This window comes from Grampus griseus (assembly GCF_964374135.1).
Source record: "Grampus griseus genome assembly, chromosome: 17".
Classification (NCBI taxonomy): domain Eukaryota; kingdom Metazoa; phylum Chordata; class Mammalia; order Artiodactyla; family Delphinidae; genus Grampus; species Grampus griseus.
In genome coordinates, this window is record NC_139011.1 from 570,722 (window position 1) to 594,589 (window position 23,868).

At 57.3% G+C, this 23,868-nt stretch overlaps 1 protein-coding gene across 2 annotated transcripts in view; it reads right to left on the minus strand.

The window, feature by feature from the left end:
- MROH1 (maestro heat like repeat family member 1) overlaps positions 1-23,868 on the minus strand; it is a 66,823-nt gene that overhangs the window by 14,006 nt on the left and 28,949 nt on the right. The window contains exons 10-31 of one of the 2 annotated variants that reach the window (XM_082674581.1): positions 21,975-22,053; positions 21,633-21,746; positions 17,530-17,603; positions 15,925-16,047; positions 10,906-11,013; positions 10,650-10,794; positions 10,519-10,559; positions 10,066-10,207; positions 9,689-9,741; positions 9,076-9,183; positions 8,521-8,640; positions 8,193-8,315; positions 7,279-7,425; positions 7,160-7,186; positions 6,127-6,249; positions 5,930-6,009; positions 5,739-5,850; positions 5,561-5,656; positions 4,954-5,058; positions 2,892-3,027; positions 2,666-2,778; positions 1,448-1,600 (exon numbers count right to left, since the gene is read on the minus strand). In XM_082674581.1, the coding sequence (XP_082530707.1) occupies positions 1,448-1,600; positions 2,666-2,778; positions 2,892-3,027; positions 4,954-5,058; positions 5,561-5,656; positions 5,739-5,850; positions 5,930-6,009; positions 6,127-6,249; positions 7,160-7,186; positions 7,279-7,425; positions 8,193-8,315; positions 8,521-8,640; positions 9,076-9,183; positions 9,689-9,741; positions 10,066-10,207; positions 10,519-10,559; positions 10,650-10,794; positions 10,906-11,013; positions 15,925-16,047; positions 17,530-17,603; positions 21,633-21,746; positions 21,975-22,053 (2,322 nt within the window). The remainder of the gene's footprint in view (positions 1-1,447; positions 1,601-2,665; positions 2,779-2,891; positions 3,028-4,953; positions 5,059-5,560; positions 5,657-5,738; positions 5,851-5,929; positions 6,010-6,126; positions 6,250-7,159; positions 7,187-7,278; positions 7,426-8,192; positions 8,316-8,520; positions 8,641-9,075; positions 9,184-9,688; positions 9,742-10,065; positions 10,208-10,518; positions 10,560-10,649; positions 10,795-10,905; positions 11,014-15,924; positions 16,048-17,529; positions 17,604-21,632; positions 21,747-21,974; positions 22,054-23,868) is intronic. The other variant, XM_082674582.1, reaches the window with a different exon arrangement.

Below are 23,868 nucleotides of genomic sequence, written 5' to 3' on the forward strand. Positions count from 1 at the left end.
TGCACCCAGAATATACAAAGTGCGTCTGCAAATCAATAAGCAAAGCACAGACAAGCCGGAAGAAAGATGGGCAAGGCTGGTGTCCTCACAGCAGACGACGTCTGAACAGCCAGGAAGTGTGCCAAAGCGTGCCACTGCATAAGCCGCCAGAGAAACGCGAACAAAACCCAACAAGGAAGCCGTTACACACCCACCAGAAGGGACAGAAACGGCGTCCGCAGGGGCGTGGCAGGCGGGAGCTGAACGGCCCGGAGCGCCATCTGACAGCCCTGGGACAGCTGCACGGGGCGGGGGGGGGGGGGGGGGGGGGGGGTTGGGGGGAGGCTCTCCTGCAGGCCTCAGTCGCTCTCCTGGGTGTGTCTCCAACCAAAATGTACCCTCAGGTCCAACGGACCCGCGCTCTGGCAGCACTCTCAGTGCTCAGACTGGGAACTGCCCAAGCGCTCACGGAGGTGGGTGGGTGCGTGACGTTGCCCTCACGGCGGGGAGGAGCAACGCTCGGGCCAGGCCGGGAGACGCGCCGTCTCACAGGCTACCGCCATGTGGGGCAGACGTGAGGCCCCTCTACATGAGGTGCGCGCCGAGGCACGGTCTGTGCTGCAGAGCGTCTGCTGGGGTATAAGGGACTCTGGAGTGTGCAGGACCTCGGCTCCTGCCTGTGCGAGCCCCCAAGGCCATGCACTTAGGACAAACCCCCTTTTCTGCTGCTATGCTTCACTTTAATGGGGAGCTTAACTCTCCCTCTAGGCACATGGGACCCCACCTGCCAGGCCACCGGCTCTCCAGGATTCAAAGACACGCGTTCTAGAAATCCCCTGATCCTCGGAGCCTGCCTCAGACCTACACCTACGAGGACCTGGGCACGTCTGTCATGGTGGCTGCCGATGCATGTCTGGGAACTATGTGGACAGCCACGTGAGCTCACGGCCAGAAGGACTCAGAGGCGATGGGCAGGGCAGCACCTGAGTGTCCCGGGCACCTCTGCTCTGGGCCAGACCCGCCGTGGAACCCTTTGTGCAGGCACCTGGGGACCCTCTGGACCTGCGTCTTCACCAGCAGGTGAAGCAGGGAGCTCAGCCAGTGCTGGCTCGGCGCCAAGTGATAGCCCCTAGCACTGACATTGCCCTCTCGATTGCCTTTTCTACCCTTAAGTTCTCAGCAGTTACTTTCACTTAATTCTGTCTTCAAAGAGAAGAGAAAGATTTGTCCAAATCAGGCCCACAGGGAAAAGGAGCTGAGCACTGAGGGCCAAACCTCCACAGGGCACGGGTTGGGGGTGAGGGAGTGGGGTGGGGCGCCCCAAGTTACCCAGCCCCGCCCACCCACACTCTTGGCCTGTCCCAGACAAGACCACGCCCACGCCTGGCCCCTGACGAGCCCCGCGCCGGCCACGCCCCTGACCGCCCCCGCCCATCCGAGCCCGAGCCCCAGCCCCGCCCAGCCCCACCTTCTCCAGGAGCACGTGGCCCCGCTCCTTCAGCAGGCAGTTGACGATCACTGCAGCGGCTCGGGAACAGTTCTGGTCGGGGTCTCCCAGGCCCTCAAACAGCGTTAGCAAGAGGCTGATGAGCTGATCTGGCGGGAGGCGCTTGCCAATAATCTAGGAGGACAGTTGCGTCAGGAAGACTTGAGAGCACAGCGTCAGCACACCTTCCAGGCGTAACATCCCAGGGGCTCGAGTTTCCTGGGAAGGGCTGACATTTCCGCCTCTCAAATCCCTCCTCCAGCCTTTCCCACCCTCATACAAGCCCTGTACGCCTTCGGGAGCTCCTGCCAGTGCAAGGGTGGGGTGGCCCATGCACGGGAGCCCCTGTCCCCAGACTGAAGCCTGGCCAGGTCCCGGAGGCAGCCTCCAGGGCCTCCAGGCCCAGGCCCCTGGAAGGGGGGGGTCCCTGGGCAGCTGCAGGGCCCAGGTCAGTGTGCCCTCCCTGAGGCTCCTCCTGACCAGTGGGGTGGGCTGGGAGTGGCCCTGGTGGTGCAGCCTCTCTAGAACTCTCTAGAATGCAGAGAGTCAAGGGTAGATGGTGGCATGTTCCACCCTGGACCGCCCGGCCACCAAGACTCTACGGACCTTCAGCTCCCCCTGCAGCCCCTGTCCTTCCCTCCACATAAAAGAGAGCAACCAGAAGTTAAAGCAGATGAACCTTGTACAAAGAAGAAATAAAAGTGGTTTAATACCCATGACGTCTGATCCCAAACACAGAGTTCCGCTGTGCCTGGACTCGCCCAGGGCGGGGCCTCCGCTTCCCAGTGTCTGAGCCCGCCCCCACCCGACAAAGGGCCCTGTTGACCCCCTCCCCTTCCTTCTTTGGCTGGAGAGAAAGCCTCCTGACCCCTGAGGGCCATTTCCAGTCACCAAGTGGGACAACAGCGCCGCCCTGGCTTGGGGGCTCACGGGTGGGCTAGGGGCAGCTTTCTCAACCCTCTGGGGCCGGAGCTGAGCTCCTGCCCACACCCTCCCCGCTGGGCCTCGGAGGGAGGGGGGACCCCAGCAAGCACAGGAGGGGGCGGGAGGTGGTGCTGGACACCGAACTCTCTGAGTGAGACCCGTCCGCGTGCCCGGCCCGGCACCCGTGGAGCCCGTGCAAGAGAGGAGCTGCCGCAGAGGCCCCCTGGGCCCCGACGGTGCGGCCCCTCCTTCCCTCGCAGAGGCCCTGGCAGGTACCTGGGCTACGCTGTGGCAGGTGTGGAAGAGGATGGCGGGGTCAGGGTGCCCCAGGCCGTCCTTGAGGGTGAGGAGCTGCTCAACCACATCGTCCTGATAATCGCGGGAGAAGCCTGCAGAGGCGGGAGGGAGCGCAGGGCTGGGTGGAGGCCTCCCCTGGCCTCCAGAGGCCCAGACTCTGCTCCCTCACCACACCCCCTGCACCTCTGCCCAGCCAGGGGCTCACCCTCGTAGCCCAGCTGGAGGTAGAGCAGGGAGTAGACACAGCTCACAGCCTCCTGGCGGGTGGCAGGCCATAGGTCCGCGCACCGTGGGGAGAAGAGGCCGAGGAGGAGGCCCAGGTTGTGGAAGGGCACCAGGGCCTGGAGAGGCAGATGTGCGGGTGCTGGAGGGGCACGGGGGCAGAGGTCCAGAGATGGGGGCTGGAGCTCTGGAGATGCTGCGGTGGGCAGGTGCCACCCACACCCAGATTCGGGCAGGGGTGTGAGCAGCAGGGCAGCCCCTGTCCACCCCTGTGGCCAGCAGGGCCCCTGTCAAGCTCCTCCTCCTGCATGGCGAGCCCCACCCCCCCAAGTGCAGGTCCCTAAGAGGGGAGGAGGGCCGGGCGAGTAGGTGTGTGCAGGCAGAGGGACGGTCGGGCTCTGCTGCCTCGGCAGACACATGGGAAGCCCCCGCCCCAGAAGGCAAGGCCCCCGTCAGGTAAGGGGGCTGCTGCGTGAGACCCCTCTCCTCCTAACTGGGTCCTGGTCCCACCTTTCAGAGCCTTTCCTGCTCTCCTCAAATACTAAGCCTTCCCGACCCTGCTCTTAGCAAAGGGCCTTGTTTCCTATGCCCTGGACCTGGGGATGTCAACTTCCGCCCCCGCCATCACTCAGCCCTCGGCCTTCCCGGCCCCACCACCCTGCTGTCAGCCCCCCACACGAGAGGCCTCCCCAGGGAAGCAGCCCGCCCCGCCCCCGCCCTGCACGGGCTCCTAAGGACGTGCAGGGCTCCCAGGCTGCTGCTCTCCCAGAAGTCACTAGAGGGGACCTGCACAAGGCAGGGAGGCTGGAGCGCTGGACAGAGGACCCCCCAGCTGCTGTTCTCTTAGAGAGGGCAGAGCTCTGTCTCATCACAAACAAACATGAACTCTGGTTGGACCAGGGTTACATGAAAAACAGGCCACAGGGGAACCTGGGTGGGAAAAGCCGTGTAAGCGAGCAAACAGATGCTTCTGGAACACGACGAAAAAGAAATACTGCCAACCAAATCAAGCATCGCGCTTAAGAGTGAGACCGTAAAGGCTCGGGGCTGCCGCCAGCTTTCATCTTCAGCACGGACTAACGTGCATCAACATCGGGGGAGAAAGGCCAAAGTCGCGGCATTTGTAAACTATGATGACTGTATCTGAGGAGTACAGAGAACTAACCAAAAATTCACTAGAAACAACAACGGAATCTTATAAACTAGCCAGTTCCTAATTACCCAATAGTCCATAGTTTTCCTGCCTACCAGCAATCAGCAAATTATTAAATACAGTGGAAGAAAAAGTTACGCTGACAACGGCAACAGAACCTGCGACCCAGAACCTGCTTCTGAGGGGCCCAGGGGGACCTGGATGGAAAGGCCCATTATTAAAAGATGTTACTGCTCAACACACGAAAATGTGGGGTGCGTGCCCCCACAAAGCCGCGCTGGGAGCATCTGAGGACTGCGTCCAATCTACCCTAAAACCCCCTGATTAATGGCCTTGAAAGAACCGTGAAGTTCTGAAAACGTAAAAAGCTGCTTACTCTTAGCAAATATTAAAACGCATAATAACCGCGCGGTTCTTGGACCAAGCTCCTTCTCCCCCGCTCCAACCACCGAATAATACTTGCCTTTTCCGCAGCATTTCGTGGGTTCACATCCCCCTGCCTTTGCCCAAACTGCTGCTTCTGCCGCGAACGCCCTCCTTCTCTCCTTTCACGCCCAGGTCCCCATCACCCGTTCCCTCCTCCGGGGAGCACGTCAGGCGCCAGTCCCGGCCCATGATCCCGCTCCCAAGGACGAGGGTGCCCATCAGATCGACACCGGGCGGCCAGCCCTGAGGACAGTTCCTGGCCCTCATGGCTCTCCGTCCATGGCTCAGGAAGAGGACGGTGGCACTCGCTGGGACGCGGGATGAGCCCAGGCAGCAGCTGGGCGAAGGGCAGAGAGCGTGCTGGCATTCAGAGACGCAAGGGCCGCAGGCAGTGGTCCCCAAGCCGAGGGGCCAGGACGGGGACAGGGCAAGGGAGTGGCCATGCGGGTCGCCACCTGGTACTCACGCTGATGTGCAGGTGCTTCAGGAAGTGCTGAAGCAGGCAGGCGCTTAGGCCAAGCGCCCGCACCCGCTCGTGGCCCCTCGGGGACTTGATCCATGGGCTCAGGTGCTGGGGAAGAGGGGGCTTCATATAGGTGCCCTGCCTACAGCCACCCTTCTGGGTGGGGGGGCCAGCGTGCCAGGTCAGAGCAAGCCCCCTGTGCAGTGCACCCCGCCCCGTCACTCCGTCCTGCTGGCCTGGCTCACGGCCACGGCCACCCAGAGCCAGCCAGGCATACAGAGGGACAGGGTGTTCCTAGGAGGGGGTCGGCCCTGCACCAGCCCACCGCAGTGCTGCAAAGGGCAGGAAGCCATGCCGCAGGCCACTGCAGGCCAGGAGGGCATGTCCGGGGCACCTCAGGGTCTCTCCATCCCGGCACCATGTGATGGGGGGGCGGGGAGAACCAGCTTGGGGCCCCCATCTGGGTCGGGGACTGCACCCATCTGCATACCTGCCCAGGCAGAAGGGGGTCCCCCCGTCGCTCACAGAACCCCCCCCCACCTCCTTGCATAGCACACCACAGGGTCCCCACGGCGCCCCTGCCCCGGGGAAGCGCACACCCACCGCACACCTCCACCATGACCTGCAGGCCCTGGGGGGTCATGTTTCGCTGAAGGAGGCTTGTCAGTAAGTCCTTGAGGGCCTGCATGGTGTCCAGGTACAGGGGCTGGAACGAGAGAAGCGGCCGGTCCCGCCGTGACCCTGCCACCCGCGCACGGGCACCCACGCGGCCAGGGCCATGCTCATACCTCCTGGTGGCTGTCCACCCCCTCGGGCTCAGGCAGCACGGCCATAATGCTGTGCAGGCAGCTGTGGATGAGGTCCGCCTGCGCCTGCCCCTCCAGCGCCGGCTCCAGGGAGCTGAGTCTCGAGTTAAGGGCCCAGCACTCACGCAGAGGGGCCCCCCGGCCGGGCCCCCAGGCCCCGGAGGAAAGGATACGCCAGGTAAGTGCAGGCGAGCATGGCCTTCTTCCGCATGGGCGTCCTCAGGGAGTCCGAGGGCTCGGCCTTGATGAACTCCTGGGGGAGCAGCCGCGGGATGGCCCTTGGCCACAGCACTGGCTTGCCTCCCAGTCAGCTGCCACCCCTCACCCGCTGGGGAACTCAGGCCCCTCCCCAGGCCCCGCCGGCGCTCACCATCATCTGCGCCACCAGCTCCGGCTTCCTCAGGAGCTGGAAGGAGCTGCCGTGGGAGCTGCTGCGGACGGCCTGGCTGGCCATGCAAACGCTCTGCGCGAGGCACAGCCTCAGGCCCAGGTCCTGCGGGGACGCTGGGCTGCAGGAAGGCACCAAGGCCCGAGGCAGCAGCCGCTCCCTCTAGGCCCGTGGGGCTGAGCCAGGATGGGGGCTACCCACAGCAGCGAGACCAGACCACCGGCCCGCTCTTCCCGCCAAAGCCAGAAACGCTCCCCTCCACTCTGGGGCTCTTGGCCAGCCCCCCACGTGGGCCACGGGGGGTCTGTGAGGCAACCCGGGGCCCTCGGCTGTCTGCCCGGCCTGGGCCTGGGGGGCCCCGGGTCACAGCCCCGGGCAGACGCAGTAGGCAGACGCCCACTCCATCCACCAGTGGGGTGGCTGGAGATGCTCCCAAGGTGGAGGGGAAGCCTGCTGCCCAAGAAGAGCCCCGGCAGAGGGGGGCTGCCCCCCACTCAGTCAGAGCGACCACTCTCAGCACAGCCCCACCACCCGGCAGACTGCAGGAGACCCGGGGTGGAGGGTCTGCTCTTTAAGGGGAGACCCAGCCGCTCCAGAGGGGGCTTCCAGGTTAGTGCCGGAGAGTCCAGAGGGAAACACGTTAGTGAGGCCAGAGGCCACTGTCACTGGCTGCAGAACGCACCCCTCCCCGGCGCTGCCAAGAGGGCAGCCGTGGGCGTCAGGGAGCAGAGCCAGGAGAGGGGCTGCGGCCGAGGCCCCGCGCCCCGCCTGCGAGCCCTCACCTCCCCCTCCTTCCCACCCACCGTCCGGGGCCTGGGCCAGAGAAGGAGCTCCTGGGCCCCCATTCTGCTCCGAGGCGGTGGGGACAGGCCCCGGAGGGATGTCCCGAATGCTCTGCCCTTGCACTGGGACCAGGGAGCCCCAGTGAGCACTCCTGGCTGCCGCCCCGGCAGCTCACGGCCCAGCCCGGAGGAGAGAGGAAAGCAGAGCCCCGCTCCACTCCTGCACACTGTACCTTGGTCTCTACCTTTATCCCCAGAACCTGAACGACAGAGGTGACATGAGTTAGCGCGTGAGGCCCCAGTGGCGGCACCCCTCCCTCTCTCCCTCCCCGTGCCACGGCCGGGCACCCACCTTGGTGCTGAAGCACTGGGACATGTTCCGGAAGATGTCCGACTCCACCCTGGCCAGCAGCAGCTCGCGGGGGGCCCGCGCTGCCACGTGCCCGTAACACAGGATCAGCGCGCTCTTCACTTTCTCCACCTCGTTCTCACTCCGATCCTGAGAGGCCGGAGGAACCAGCGGGGCTGTGACACAGTCACGCCCCCCAGCAGCAGCCCAGCACTCCAACCCCACGTGCGCGGGAAGAAGGGCACAGCTGGTTGGGAGGAAGGCGCCACCCCACCCAGAGAGCCCCAAGGTCGGGAACAGCAGGACAGGATAGGACTGGGCAGGCTCGGGCCTGGTGGGGACCAAGGTGGGAGGGGCACGCAGGAGGAAGAGCTGGGGGGCTGAGAGCAACGGAAGGGCCAGAGGTGGGGTCCCTGCCTTCGCTTGGGGGCTGCCCAGGAGCCCCCCTCCGTCCTCAGGGCCTGTTCACACTACACAGCCCTGAGACTCTGTCACTGGCTGACCCAGGCACAGGGAGACTGAAAACCTAGGGACAAGGGCTGGGGTGGAGGCCCACAGCGGGGGTCCAGCCCCCAGCGGGGCTTCAGCGAGCACACAGCCTCCACTGGCCACCAGGGGGCAGAAGACGCACAGATAGGCGGTGGGACAGGAAGGTGGCCGCCCCATCCCTGCTGCCCAGAGACCCTCTCATTGCCCCAGTCAGCAGCTGGGAGGGAGCCCTCATCCGCCAGCCCCGCCCACGACCGGACGCCAGCTCCCTGACCCACCCCCAACGTGCGAGGCACCAAAGCCCAGGAAGCGCCAGGCCCAACCCTCCACCCCACAGAACCTCGAAATGCAGGTACCACAGCTAAGACCAAATCACAGGCCAGGCCCACCCCAGACCTCCCCTTCAGCTGTCAGCCTGACCTTTGTACCTTAAAAATGTTGAAAATGCCGGCGGATTTTCTGAACACATCTGACTTTACGAAGTCCTCCAGCTGGGCCAGGGTGTCATCCAGGTGGGAGCTGGCACAGATCCCAAAGCAACAGGCAAGGCCCTGGGGAGGTACACAGGTGCACTCACACCTGGGCAAGGTCGGGGACGGAGAGAGTACACACGCATGCGCACACCATCCGGTGCATCTGTGCACACCACACACACACACAGGTACACACGCTGGCTACACGTCTGAGAGGACAGAGAGTGACCACTGCCAGCAAGCCTGTGGGCACCCGGGCTTCCCGTGGGGAAGGGGCGGCCACCTCACGCTCGCTCTCCTCCTGGTATCTGGCGGTTTCCAGCAGCTCCTGCAGATGCTTTCTCACCACCTCCTTACTTGAAGCAGCACCCAGGGTAGTTCCTATGCATTTATACAGGAAGTTCTGCAACGAAGTCAGAGAACAGGGCTGTGCCTGGCTCCCGAGTAGAGGGGTGCTCAGCACTACCAAAGCGCTGCCCCCGGCAGAGTACGCCCTGAGTACTCAGAGTACGCCCCTGGCAGAGTACGCGCTGCCAGCGGACGCGGGAACCCACGACACTGACCGCCGCAAGGACCAGACGAGCTCTGGGCGGTGTCTGAGGAGTAGGAGGTGGGTGCGGAGCCCCTGCATCTCCCAGCCGTCAGCCACTACGAGGAGGCTCCCAGGCCTTCCCGTCCAGCCTCTGCCAGGACCACAGGGGCCACCAGAGACAGGCGCAGGGAGCGAGTGACAGCACCAAGGAACAGGAGCTGAGGGCCACGCCCACAGCGCCCCGCGGGTTGTCCTCCCACACCTCCCCCTGCATCTCCTCCTGGGGCGTTCCCCCTCCCCCTGCACCTTCTCCAGGGGCGTCCCGTTGTAGCTGGGTAGCTGCTTGCACATCTCCAGGCTCAGCTGGCAAATCCACGTGTTGTCAGACACAACAGCTAGAGTGTCGCGAAGGAACTGTGGGCAGGAGCTCTACCAGTGAGGGGCCGGAGCTCGGCCTTTCACTGCGCTGGCTGGGGAGGGACCCAATGCCGGCGGTGTCACAGGCACGGACCTCAGGGTCCTGTGCCATGGCTCTGAAGGGTTGTGGATCACTTTCGAGCCCAGACAAAACAAATTCTGGGGGGTCAGACACGCACCACACAGGGGCACAGACAGCTCTGAGCCAAGCAGGGGAGACGAGAGAAGGCTCCAGTGGCCAGAGCAGCTCAAAGCCCCTGTAATTTGACTCCATCACAGCAGGGTGACAATCTGTGAGGTCAGTAGGCAGGGCTCCCCCCCAGAGACACCCACCTGTCCCTCTGCCCCTCCCCCAGCCACACCGTTAGGCCAAGGCAAACATCACAGCCCTGGGAAGGTACAGTTCCCCTAGCGTGGCTGCCCCAAGCTCTCCCCGCCCAGGCCAGAAAGGGCCCCTGGGTCCAAGACAGGCTACGCTCCCACCTCCTCTCCCTTCTCTCACCATCAGCAGCTTCTCCTCCCATTCCTTCCGCGACAGGGTTTCCTCCGTATATGCTGAAACGACCAGTCATTCCCTCAGCCCAGCAGACAGACCCATGCCCACAGGCAGGAGTGCAGTGCTCAGAGCCCCGCCCCCAGCCTGGCCCATCAACGCGAGCGCAGAGGAAGAAAGGGCTGCGCCCACACCCAGTGTGCCCCCAGGTGGCAACCGGCAGGGGGCATCTTCTCAGCCCCACTGCCCAGGCCCTTTCCTGAACCACGGCAGAGGCCATTTCTTCCAACTTTCAAAACCCTGGTCCCCACTGGCCAGGCTCGGTGCCGACTGGCTGAAAAAACGCGACCAGAGGACGAGTGGCGCCGCCCCGCTCTGGGCCTCACCGTCCAGGTGCTCCAGCAGCAGGGGGATGGCGGTCGCCCACCGCTGACCCAGCATAGGATGGATGTCCCGGTGAAGGACGCTCAGGAGGCGCAGCGAGGCCGCCCCGCGACCGTCCCCCAGGTAGGGGCTGGAAGACACGGCCTGGAGGAGCCAGAAGTGGGTTCTCCACCGGCGCCCAGGGCCACAGCGCCCCAACGCCCCACATGAGGCTGAGCACGGCCTCCCAGGTGGGGCAAGAAGTCCCCAGAGATGCAGCTCCCCAAAACTCCGCCTGGAGCACCTGACAGTTCCCACTGCGAGACAGTGTCCTTCTCACAGCAGTGACAGCGTGAGGACGGGGACAAAGGCAAGAGCCCACTCCTCCCCGCCATCCCCAGAGTGCGGCTGCCCAGCGGCCACCTGCCTGGGGACGTGATGCTTCTGGGAAGGCAAGCCCCCAGTGCGCTGCTTACCAGGAGCCTGGTGGCCATGGCGTAGGGAGATGGAAGGGTCACTGCGGGGGAGACAGACATGCAACACTCAGGGCCGCCCGCGCCCTGGGGTCAAGGTGGGCTGGGGGGCCGGGCCAGGGCCGGGGGCGCACCGTTGCCGTTGTACTGAATGAGGAGGGCGTGGGCCCCTGCCTCCTGCCTCTTCTGGGCCAGGTGCACGAGGCTCCTGCAGAGCGGGGTCAGCGCCCCGGTGAAGCGCACGGGAACGAGGAACTCGAACAGGTATGGCCAGAGGACCTGGGGGCAGCGGCATGGGAGTCTGCTCCCAGGTGGGCGGGCAGCAGACCCCCGGGCCGAGGGGTCAGGAGGGGCGCGGTGGGTCCCAGGGGGTGGGTGGGCGGCACTCACATCGCCCATCCTGTCCACAGTGGTGCTGACCAGGTAGAGGGTGCTGACACTGATGGCCCGCACGCTGTCTGCCGCCAGGGCCTCGCTGTTGGCGCCCAGCTTCTGAGGCTGCAGGAGGGGAGGGCGGAGGGTGTGCTCTCTGCTCTCCAGGTTACACCATCGTGAGCTCTGGCCCTGAGGACACGGCCTGAGCGAAGCAGGACAGACCCTGCCAGCCCCCGCTGAGGGGACGCCCATGCCACCTGTCACTCTGCACCAAAATCACCCAAGGAAGCCGGCTCACCAGGCTCGGTTCAGCCACCAGAACAGAGGGAACCTTGACTCCGTCCTGATGGGCAATGCCGACGTCCACAGAAACCAGAGGCCCTTTGTGGACCTGATAATAGGCTGAGAAAATGGCATTTTCTACGAAGAACAGAGACAAGCTCTGGAACCCGCTGGGCCAGTGGCTTCTCTCAGACCTGAGCAGACAGTGTTCCAGGGCCCGGCTCCCCGGGAACCTTCCACGCGGAAAAGGACTCTGCTCTCCAAACACTCTGAGTCTTCAACTCACGCTTTGAAATACCAAAAAGCAAACACTGAAAACCAAGAGAAATTGGGAAAACTGCAATGACTGTAGGAGACATTTAACACCTCTCCCTGAGAAATCAAAGATGGAGTAGAAAATATAGAGGTATTTAATAGGGCCTAAACAGCAATTTTTAAAGCATGCTCTAAAAATATAGATAAATCTTAATACCAAATACACACAAACAACTTGAAAGTCTGACCACCTATTAGGCTAAAAAGAAGATCTCAACAAACTCTCAGAAGCAAAAATAAACCTGTGGCCAGATTCAACGTAGAGAACGCAATAAAATTACAAACCCACAGTAGCCACGAAAAGCGAGTCACCTAGAAAACTTTAAACATCCTAAAAGAAACCTTGGGTTAATAAAGAATCCACACAGAAACCGCAAACTACCCAAGAGTGAACGCTGAGGACGCATACAAAGCCCAACAAAGGCGCAACTACCGGGACCCACAGACCAAGAACATCAACTGAACCTGAAAAATACTATCGGTGGGAAAATATTAATATGAACCAAGAACAAGAAAAGCATGTGAAAGAATGTAACAATTAAACACAGAATGTGATTCAAGAAATTAATAGTGAAATAGTTAAGAAAGAAATCACTGACGTGGAAGAACAGATTGAAGACTTCAGGGAAATGAAGAAGAAAGATATTAAAGTGCAACATTCAGATAACAGAAGTGCCGGAACGAGAGAGACAGAAAAACGGAGAACAAGAAAAAATTAAAGAGATAAAGGAGACTAATTCCCCCCAGAAATAAGAGAGAAAAAGAGCTCATCTGAAAAGTGTCCACAGAGCTAGAGGTAAGGACAGGTCAGGTGAGCCTGGAACATCTTCTTGTGCCAGAAAACAAGGAAAGGCTCACTCAAAAAATGATGGAGACGTACCTTGCCTCAAGGACACAGGAGCCCGCTCCACGGGGGCTCCCACAGGCCAAACTCAGAACAATTTGACCACCAAAACCAATGGCAGAAATGCATGAAAAAGTAACCCATGAATCCGCACTGAGATATTACATATGAACATAAAAATAGCAAAAAGCCGGGGCTTCCCTGGTGGCGCAGTGGGTGAGAGTCCGCCTGCCGATGCAGGGGACACGGGTTCATGCCCCGGTCCGGGAAGATCCCACATGCCGCTGGGCCTGCGCGTCCGGAGCCTGTGCTCTGCAACGGGAGAGGCCACAACAGTGAGAGGCCCGTGTACCGCAAAAAAGAAAAAAAAACTAGCAAAAAGCTCTTTGTTACAACAGAAGGCCAAAAAAATAAGTATAGAGAATTAATGGAGTTAGAAAATGAACAACTGATGCTAAAACTAGTAGGGAAAACTTTAATCAGCAAGTTATCAAAGTTTACACATGTTGTAACATGTGTCCAAATCCCCTTCCTTTTTAAGGTTGAGTAACATTCTACTATAGAGATAGAGCAGACCGCGTTCACCCAGTCATCCCCTGATGGACACTTGGCTGCTTCTACCTCTTGGCTATCGTGAATGACGCTGCTACAAACATGGGCGTGTAAGTATCTCTTCAAGATCCCGCTTTCATTTCTCTTGGGTAAATACCCAGAAGTGGAATTGCCGGATCATATGGTAATTCTGTCCACAGCACCTGAAACACTTTACATCCGGGAGCTCATCTTTTGAAACTTCCCTAAGTGAGAAGTAAGGCTGTTCTGGCTGCCTGAGCAGCGAACACAGGCTCCCCCGGGGAGGCTGGCTGTGGCAGAAGGCGCCCACCTCCAGTGACAGCCGTGACTCAGGCTGTCAGATGGGCTTCCCTGGGCTGCACCTCTCTGATGCAGGAGGGAGTGTGCTCTGTGTGGCCCCTCCTGGGAGCACACAGGAAACCTGCACAGGGATTTTAGCTACGAGTACAGTTACCTCTGAGTCCTACAAGTCCTTCTAGTGAACCAGCAAGCATGTAGGTGGTCTTAGGACCCTTTACCCAGAGACAAACCATCAAAGCTTACTCAAGAAAACAGATAACCTAAATAGTTCTTTGTCTAGTAAACAATTCATGGCTAAAAGCTTTTCAACAAAGAAACCTCCAGGCCTATGTAGTTCCACTGAGGGATTCTACCAAAGATTTAAGGAAAAAATACCAAATCTTCACAAACTCTTCCATAAGTTAGAAGAGGAGGGGACGCGTCCAAACTCACCTAATGAAGGATCACCAGAGAGAGACATTACAGGAAAGTACAGGCCCATAACACTCTTGAAGAGGTGCAAAATCTCGCAACAAAGTATCGGGAAATCAAGTCCAGCAATATATTAAAAGCATTATAAATCATGACCAAGCATGGTTTATCTTGGCACTGCAAGGAATTCAATACCTAAAAAGCAATCACTTATGTCCATTTCAAATTGAAAAGAATTGAAAGCAGAATCTTGAATATTAAAAGACTGAACGTGTTCCCCTTAGAACGGAAACAAAGTAAGGATGTCTGCACTCATCACTTGTATTCAGCATTGTAATGGAGATTCTAACCGAGGCAATAAGGCCAGAAAAAGAAATAAAAGGCATTCAGATCGGAAAGGAAGACTGAGCTGTCTATTGGAAAACATGATGTTCCATGTAGAAGATCTCAAAGAATCTATAAAAAGTAAGGCCACAGGATACAAGGTCAATATGCAAAAATCAACTGTATTTCTACACACTAGCAATGAACAGTTGGAAATTGAAATTAACAAAACGATACTACTACAATAGCACTAAAACCATAGTTACAAATCTAACAAAATATGTGCAGAATCTATATGCTTAAAATTATGAAGTACTGACGAAAGAAATCAAAGATGACCTAAGTAAATGTAATGCACCATTTTCATAGATGGGAAGACAACATCAATTCATCAAAAGATATCAATTCTTCCCGAAGAGTCTACAGATTCAACACAATCCCAGTCAAAATTATAATAGCTGGGCTTCCGTGGCGGCACAGTGGTTAAGAATCCGCCTGCCAATGCAGGGGACACGGGATTGAGCCCTGGTCCGGGAAGATCCCACATGCCGCGGAGCAACTAAGCCTGTGTGCCACAACTACAGAGCCTGCGCTTTAGAGCCTGTGAGCCACAACTCCTGAGCCCGTGCGCCACAACTACTGAAGCCCGCGCGCCTAGAGCCCATGCTCTGCAACAAGAGAAGCCACTGCAATGAGAAGCCCACGCACTGCAACGAAGAGTAGCCCCTGCTCGCCGCAACTAGAGAAAGCCCGCATGCAGCAATGAAGATCCAATGCAGCCAAAAATAAAAACAAATAAATAAACCAACAAATAAAATTCTAATAGGTTTATTTTTGTAGAAATCAACAGGATGATTCTAAAATTTATATGGATAAGTGAAGGAACTATAATAGCCAAACGAATTAGAAAAGAAGACTGAAGTTAGAGGACTCATGCTACTTCGCTCCAGAGTTTACTGTAAAGCTTCAGGCAAGACAGCGTGGTCCCGACAAAAGGACAGACGCAGACAGCGGAGCGAAACAGAGTCCACAGTCACTTGATTTTGACAAAGATGCAAAGGCAACTCATCCACGTGGAAAGAAGAGTCTTTTCAGCAGATGGTGCTAGGACAACTGGACATCCACGTGCAAAATAATGAGCCGTAACAACAACCACACCTCCCATTAAACAATATTCACTCAAAGTGGATCACAAACCTATATGTAAAACCTCGAAGTTAAAGCTTCTAGAAGAAAACAGAGGAGAACATCTTTGTGACCTTGGGTTAAGAGAGGATTTACTAGCTAGAACACCAAAAGCAAGAGCTATAAATAAAAACCTGATAAAGTGGACTTCTAAAATATTAAAATATCCACCTTTTGAAGAAAATAAAAAGATAAGTATGACGCAACACACTTGTCAGAAAATATTTACAAGCCATAAATCTGATAAAGGACTTGCATCCGAAATATATAAAGAACATTTTGTACTCAATAATAGGAAAGTACACAACTCAAGAATAGGCAAAAGCTGTGAACAGACACTTAAGGAAGACATGGGGATGGCAAACATTGGTCGTTGGTGAGATGCCAGCCCGTCAGGACAGCTTGAGAAACAACCAGCCGGGACCCGAGCCTGCAAGTACCCACAGGGCCTCTCACCCGCTGCTGCTGGGGCCATGAGACCGCACAGCCGCTTCAGAAAACCGTTTGGAAATTTCTTATGAAATTAAATGCACACTCTCCATTCGCGCTTACCCAGGTGTACAAACGCATGCTCCCACAGAAACCTGTACCCACACGATCACAGTGGCTTTTTTCGTAACTGCCACACTGCAAACAACTGGAGTCTCCTTCCTCTAGAGAGTGGAGAACAGACTGGCACGTCCGTACCACGGAATGCTACTCAGCAGTAAGAGAACCAATCACTGGCACATGTGACAACGCCCCCGACGGAAGTGGGGAATCAGGGGCCCAGGAGCAGGAGGGTGAGGCCGCGCCCTTACCTCCGCCTCGGGGGGCAGCGCGCACTGCTGCACGATGTACTCGATCATGGCCTCGCCTCCAGGCTGCTCCAGGTAGCCGTGATGGGCCATGGCACTGATCACCTGCACCACGGCCCGCTTCACCTGCCCGGACCAAGGGAGAGCAGCAAGGGCCTCAGAGGACCGCCAGACAGCACGCCGGCCCAGCTGGGCGGTGGAATCTCACCCTTCCCTCTGCCTGCGCCTGCACCTGCCCCCACCTTCTCCCCAGACGCCTGCTACGAAGGCCAGCCTGCAGCCATGCCCACACCCCCAGGGGAAGGCCTCTTCCTCCTCTTTCCCGCAGCCCCTCCCCTCCCGGCGCCTCCTTGGGCATCTCCCGACCCCGTTTTGCCCTTCTGGGCAAGGGCCCTGGGTCTGCACTTGTCACCCAAACACTCCTGAGAGTTCTGAGTGTCCTGCTGTCCAGCCCCTTCGATAACTCTGTCTGGCGGCTCCAAGGAATGGCTGGGCCGTCGCGGCCGGAAGCAGCACCCTCTTCCCGGGGCTGGCGCCCCCTCCAGGGCCCCCTGCTCCCACGCTCCATCAGACGCCGGCCCGATGCCCCTCCCTGGGGACCCTTCCCTGTGTCCCGGTGACGCCTCTCCTCCCCCGGATCTCAGGTCGCACATCGCTGCCCTGTGCCCCCAGCTACACGTGTGTCCTGAGGGACCGTGGGGCTGACAGGTCTGGAGGGAGTGAGCGATGTGGTAGCACGAGGGCCGCTCAGGCTGAGTGCGTCTGGCCACTGACACTGTTGGAGGCACGCGGTGCGGCCCCTTGGGGGTGACCCAGGGCACGGGGGCCCTGAAACAGATGCAGGTGGTTTGGGGTCCATTTCAGTAGCTTCTGAAACTCTCACAGAAGGTCCCAAAGAACAGGGCCCCAGGATGAGCACAAAGGCTGGGGCAGCCCCAGGACAGAGCCGAGGGGCCCTGCTGCCGCTGAGCCCAGGAGGGAGGAGCAGCCCTGCCCCCAGCTCTGGGCGTCACCCCCAAGGCCTTGGATGTCCCACCTGAGCCCCGGGTCCTCGCTTCCCTGAGGCTTCAGCCACGCTGAATCACCTAACCACCTGATGGTTGAGGGTGGGGGCTTCGGGCCAGGAGGGGCTGGACTCTGAGGTCTCCACGATGGAGGACCGACAGAGACCCCTGACACAAGGCTGGGGGCTTCCCTGGGGGGCAGCCGGCACAGCACTGCCAGGGAGCCCAGGCTGCCCACGGCTCCACGGGGAGAGGACAGCGGGGCTCCGACTTCAGACCCTCCTGGGCCTCCTGCCCCTCGTGCCTCTTCTGTGGCCGATGTTAGCCTGTGTCTTTTTGGTGTAGTAAACCATAACGTGGGTATGACGACTCTTGTGAGCTTGGGGGTTCTTCTAGAGAACGATTGAAACCCAGGGTGGTTTGGGGGACCACTTCCTAACTTCATACTTGGTTAACTGCGTCAGGAGGAAGCTGGGGGTCCCAGATGCCCAGGCCTGCACGCGCCCACTGAGGTCTGGCCTGGCTGAGAGGTGGCTGCCGGGTCCCTGGTGGCCACACTGCCCGCAGCTGCTCACAGCGGAGCTAGGGCTGCCCGCTGACCTACCTTGCTGTTGGTGTCCAGAAGAGGAAGCTTCATGGAGGAGAGAATAAAGGGTTGCTTGACTTCCATCTGCGCAGCTGCAGGAAACAGAGAGATGGCTCAGGCCGCCCCCCACCACAAGGCCCAAGGCCACACTGCCGGGGTTCTGGCCTCAGTGTGGCCCTCCACGTGGCAGGGGGGGGGCCGCATACGCACAGGCCCACCCATTTCTCTCCGGTGGGCGGGAGGGGGAAATGACCTTTTTCAGCAAATAACATTATTTCACCCAATTAAAAAGCTAGGAGGTTTGTAGTTTAGGGCAGCAGAGAAAGAGCGGGCTGAGCAGGTATCCCAGTTCAAGTGCAAGGGTCAGGGGGTCTCCTGGGGCATCAGAATCACAGCAGGCTCGTTAAGCACCACCAGCCGCTGTCCCCTCTCCCCACTCCAACCTGCAGGCCCAGGTGGGCTCAGGCGTTCACTTTTCACACATTCCCAGGTGAGCTGGTGCTGAGGACCCCACTTTGAGAACCAGCTGTATAACCCTTCCTTTCCTGATATTTATTTATTTTAGGTTTTTTTCGGGGGGGGGGGGCCGCACCACGCCGCACGTGGGATCTTAGTTCCCGGACCACGGATCGAACCCGGACCCTCGGCAGTGAGAGTGCGGAGTCCTAACCACTGGACCGCCAGGGAAGTCGCATTCTGACATTTAAATGGGGGTAAGAAGTGAATACCAAGAAGTGGCCATGAGATTAATAAAAATAAAAACAAAGAGGGACCTCCTGGTGGACCGGTGGTTAGGACTCCACGCTCTCACTGCCGAGGGCCCGGGTTTGATCCCTGGTCGGGAACTAAGATCCTGCAAGCCACGTGGTGCGGCCAAAAACAATTGTTTTTAATGAAAACAGAGACTGGGAGCACAGTGATGGCGCTGTCACTCCAAGGACAGCCCCAGGGGAGGGGTGTGTCATGATCCCACCTCCCGCAGGGAACTGGAGGCCTCACGGCCTGGAATGGCTGATTCCAGGTCTGGGGCAAGAAATATACGCAACGAGCTTAGCTCCTCATCAAGGGACTCGGAACTTGAAGAAGCCTCCCCACTCCCCGGAGATGACACAATTTGAGCTCCCGTAATGGTAACAACTATAGATAACGAATAAGGGCCCACTGTCTAGCACAGGGAACTCTACTCAGTGCTCTGTGGTGACCTAGATGGGAATATAATCTAAAAAACAGGGGATATATGGATACATGCTGCTGATTCACTTTGCTGTACAGCAGAATCTAAAATGACACTGTACATCAACTATACTCCAATAAAAGTTAATTAAAAAATAATGGTGATAACTGCAATGAACTGAAATTTCTCAAATATGTTTGAATTCATGAGTCCCTATGATATTTTTAGAGAGCAATGGTCACCTTTAGAAGATGACAGGGGACCAGTGTATTATCTTGAAAACTGACAAAACAAAGGAGCCAACAGCTGAGCCTGCAGTTCCTGCATGAGCCACACTTCTGCATGGCTGAGCGGCAGGTGAAGAGCGTCTCTTCATCACGGCACCCAGCGAATCGGCGCAGCACAAGCTGTGCCCCAGGCGGCGAGCGGCAGCGCTGCCAAGGCCGCCCGGTACACACTGTGCCCCCTACAGTCTTGCCAAAGGGACTCGACTGGAGTCTGAGTTCTTGCCAATTTGCAAGAAATCCAGACGGACGAGGAAACCTCAGTCTGCACCTCGAGAACACAGCCCACCAAGCTGACCGTGTGAAACTCCACAGGTCCAATGGCCTAGGCTCTTCCACGGATAAATTACAAGGGAAAGAAAAGAGCACAGGAGACCTGCGGTTTAAAAGGGACCGAAATGTGGGGAGTGTTGTTTAGTGGGGACAGAGTTTCAGGTTTGCAGGATGAAAAGGGTCCTGGAGGCGGCTGCACAGCCATGTGAACGTACTTAACGCTGCTGAGTGTACACCTACGACGAGCGTGGAAAATTTTATGTTATGTGTATTTTACCACAATTGTAAACAAGCAAAGTAAACCACCCAGGGCCAAGCCCCCCAAAAGGGAGAGATTTAAATCTATCTATATATATATAATTTTAAAAAATTTTACTTTTTTACTGAAGTAGAGCTTACTTACAGTGTTGCTGGTGTTCAGCAAAGTGGTCCAGTTATACATAAACGTATCTATTCTTTTTTTTTTTTTTTTTGACTGCATTGCATTCGTTGCTGCGCGCAGGCTTTCTCTAGCTGTGGTGATCAGGGACTACCCTTCCCTGCGGTGCGCGGGTTTCTCATCGTGGTGGCTTCTCTTGTTGTGGAGCACGGGCTCTAGGTGTGTGGGCTCAGTAGTTGTGGCTCATGGATTCTAGAGCGCAGGCTCAGTAGTTGTGGCACACGGGCTCAGTTGCTCCGCGGCATGTGGGATCTTCCCAGATCAGGGCTCGAACCCGTGTCCCCTGCATCGGCAGGCGGGTTCTTAAACACCGTGCCACCAGGGAAGCCCTATGTATCTATTCTTTTTCAGATTGTTTTCCATTATAGTTTATTACAAGATACTAAATATGTTGTTTATCTATTTTATATATAGTAGTATCTGTTAATCCCAAACTCCGAATTTATCTCTTCCCCCCAATTTTCCCCTTTGGTAACAATTTTCTGTCTGTATGTTTCTATTTTGTAAATAAGTTCATTTCTGTCATATTTTAGGTTCCACATAAAAGTGATATATTGTATGTCTTCTTTCTGACTTACTTCACTTAGTATGATAATCTCTAGGTCCATCCATGTTGCTGCAATGGCATTACTTCATTCTTTTTATGGCCGAGTAGCATTCCATTTTTTATATGTACAACATCTTTCTTTTGGCCACGCCGCGTGGCTTGCAGGATCTTAGTTCCCTGAGCAGGGATTGAACCCGGGGCCTGGGCAGTGAGAGCACCGAGTCCTAACCATATATATGTATATACACTTATGGCCAGAGAAAGAACTTAAAGGAAAAAATGAAAGACAAGTGGATACGAAGTGACTCTGGAACATCATCGTGAGAGAAGAATTAACAAAGGAGAGGCAAGCGACGCTAAACCGCGTAAAAAACGTTCAGCGCCGCTAATGACCATGAACCGCGTAAAAAACGTCCAGCGCCGCTAATGACCACAAACAGCAGATCAGAGAGGAAGCGAAGGCCCAGCCGAGGCCCGCAGGCACCTGGGCTCCCAAGGGCGCTGTGGCTCAGGTGAGAGACCTTGCTCTCTGTCCCAGCACCACCCTTCCCCAGCAGCCACCAGCCACGTGCTCCTGGGCTCACGGCAGGATCCAGCCCTGCCCGCCGAGTGCTGCCCCCTCACTCCCCAAACCCGAGAGCTGCCGAGTCCACAGGTGCCACCTGGTCCACGTGCTCGTTCCATAGAGGGTCAGACAGAGAACACTTGGGCTTCCAGGGCCACAAGCGGCCTCCGTCACATCTTCTTCTTTGCTTGCTTGTACAGCCCGTTGCCATGTGAAAACCACTCTCAGCTCAGGACGGTACCGAAGCAGGCTGCAGGCCTGGCGTGGCCCACGGCCACGGACACTGTTTAGCAACCAAGCTCACCGGAAAAAACAGACTTAAGTGCGAAAACTGTTCAAGCCTATTGCTGATTAAATTAGCCTTAAAAGCAAGAAACCCGAATTCTTCCATCCAATTGTGAGGAAATCATCAGACACACGGAAATGGAGGGACTGTCTACAGAACCGGCCTCAACTCTTCTCAAAGGTCCACGTCTAAGACACAACTAGGCAACATATGCCCGTGCACAGACCCCACACTGAGGGGCAGCTGCGGCAGACAGCGTGACGGGGCAGCGGGACTGAGCCACCCGACCGGCGGGCATGTGGCAGCTGCCGGGCCCAGGGTCAGGGGCGCCGTGTCCCACCGTCCACAGCCAGCTGTCAAGGGCAAAGGTCAGCGATGGACGCCTGCTGGGAGGCAGATGAGCACTACTGCTGCAACTTTTCAAAAAGTTTGGAATTTTGCAAACTAGAAAGTTGGGGAAAATATTTAAAGAATTCAAAGCAAGATGTTCCTTTTCACCTAAAAGCTGGACAATGTCTGCCTTTTCCATCTCTGCGTCACAAAGGGCACTTACCGGCCGAGTTGATGATGTGCCTCACGACCTGGAGGGTGCCCACACGGGTCCTCTCGTTGCTGGTGTCCAGCTTGGGCAGCAGGAAGGCCAGCAGGCGGTCAGGCGAGCAGCAGGCTGCAGGGCAAGCGCTCATCAAAGAACTGTTTGTAACGAGCTGTCCTATGCTCCCTGCTGGCTGTCTGCACCTCCAAGACAAGCTAGGCCCGGCGGCCAGGGAGGCCGGACGCTCGGGGCTGCGGCCCAGCCAGGTCTTGGCTGTGTGCTCCCCAGAGACACGGGCGGGCAGCACACGAGACAAAGGGCCCCCCGCCCCCCAGAGCAGCCAGGCCGCCGGCCTCGTACCCAGCACCGTGAAGCAGCGCAGCACCTCCTTCTGGTTGCTCATCACCAGGGGGCTCGAGGACTCCACGGGCACGCAGATCTGCTCGGGAACAGAGGGCACAGTCACGGGGCCCAGCAAGGCCACGGGAGGGGCAGGCCCCCTGACGATGCTGGGCCCAGGGGCACTGCTCCGGGAACAGAGGGCACAGTCACGGGGCCCAGCAAGGCCATGGGAGGGCAGGTCCCTCAGGCGCTCTCTCACCTGGGGGCAGGAGCCCCTCGCCTGTGGCTGGAAGCGCCCTGGGGACCTCAGCCCACACCTTACAGTTGGCCCTCTCAAGGGAAAAGAGTCCTGGCTCCGTCTACACCCCACCCCTCCCACCACCAGCCAGGAAAACAAACTCCCAAAACACATTCCCTGACGAGAAAGGAGACACTTTCCCGCTTTCCTGGGCATGACATCCTGGGCTGGAAACCGCGGACCTCTAGAATGCAGAAAGCACTGGAAACCAAAATACCTCGAGTCCATTCGTTCAAAATTGTAAAAGAAAAAGGAGCTGCACTGGTAAAAGTAAAAACAGAGGCTGTTGGCACATGTGTCCCTGGGCTCCACTGCACCTCAGTGGGTGACACTCACCGGGGGCTGAGCTCTGCGTGGCACCCCAGTCCCCACTCAACCCCTCAAGGTCACAACAAAGGACACCCACAGGGCCTCCAGGCACAGGGCTCTAAGGTGAGAAGTGACCAGCGGTGAGTGCAGGACCAGGTGAGTGCCAGGCGGCCGGGTTCTGCTCCAGGCCCCCAGGGTGCTGCTTGTCACTTCCACTGCAAAGACCGAACCTGGCCATAAAAGGCACCGCGGCTTCCTACCTGCTCCCGGGCTCGCTCAGCCGCTCGGAGCAGGGAGCCGGCTTGGAAGCAGAACCCCCGCCCCCCGGGGAGCCTTCAGAAGATGCGTGACCGTGACCACGCGGAAGCCTGAGCTGCTCAGGACTCCGCAGTGACTCGGAGAGAGTAAACCGCTGCTGTTTTCACGTACTAAGTTTTGGAGTGATCGGTCAAAGGGCAATAGATAACTAGTGCAAATGGGTAGTCATCTGGAAAAAAGATAAAACTAGATTCTCACTCTTTCCCTAAAATAAACTCCAAACGGATTAAACAGTAAAAGTATAGGGGAAAATGAGAGAAGCTAAAAATTAATTGCAGAACTCGAAAGCCTTTTCCAAGTATAGCAAAAGCTGAACTGTAACATAAAAGATGAATAAATGATGGTGTAAAAACTAAATAATTTTGCATGGCAAAAAACACCATAACCAGGGCTTCCCTGGTGGCGCAGTGGTTGAGGGTCCGCCTGCCGATGCAGGGGACGCGGGTTCGTGCCCCGGTCCGGGAAGATCCCACATGCCGCGGAGCGGCTGGGCCCGTGAGCCGTGGCTGCTGAGCCTGCGCGTCCGGAGCCTGTGCTCCGCAACGGGAGGGGCCACAGCAGTGAGAGGCCCGCGTACCGCAAAACAAACAAACAAACAAAAAACCATAAACAGAGCCACAGATAACGGACAAAGTAGAAACAAACATTTATACATACATGATATGAGACTATAAATAACTGCTACAGATCAATATGAAAAAAAACCTCTAAAAACCAATAGAAAAACAAAAGACATGAATGGAAAGCTCTAAGAGAAGGAAATATCACATTTTTCCTGCCTTTTCAGCTTTTATATATTTATTTTCCCGTTAAACCCCACCCCCATCCCATAGATAATCATTGTTTGTTTTTATAGTTTAACGCAATCACTTTTATATTAAGTAAATGATATTGTGCTACATCTCTCACTTTTTTTCAGAGTTGTAAGCTTTTTCTCCATAGAGATCTTAGGCATTCTTCGTTAGGTGAATTCCCAGACACTTCACG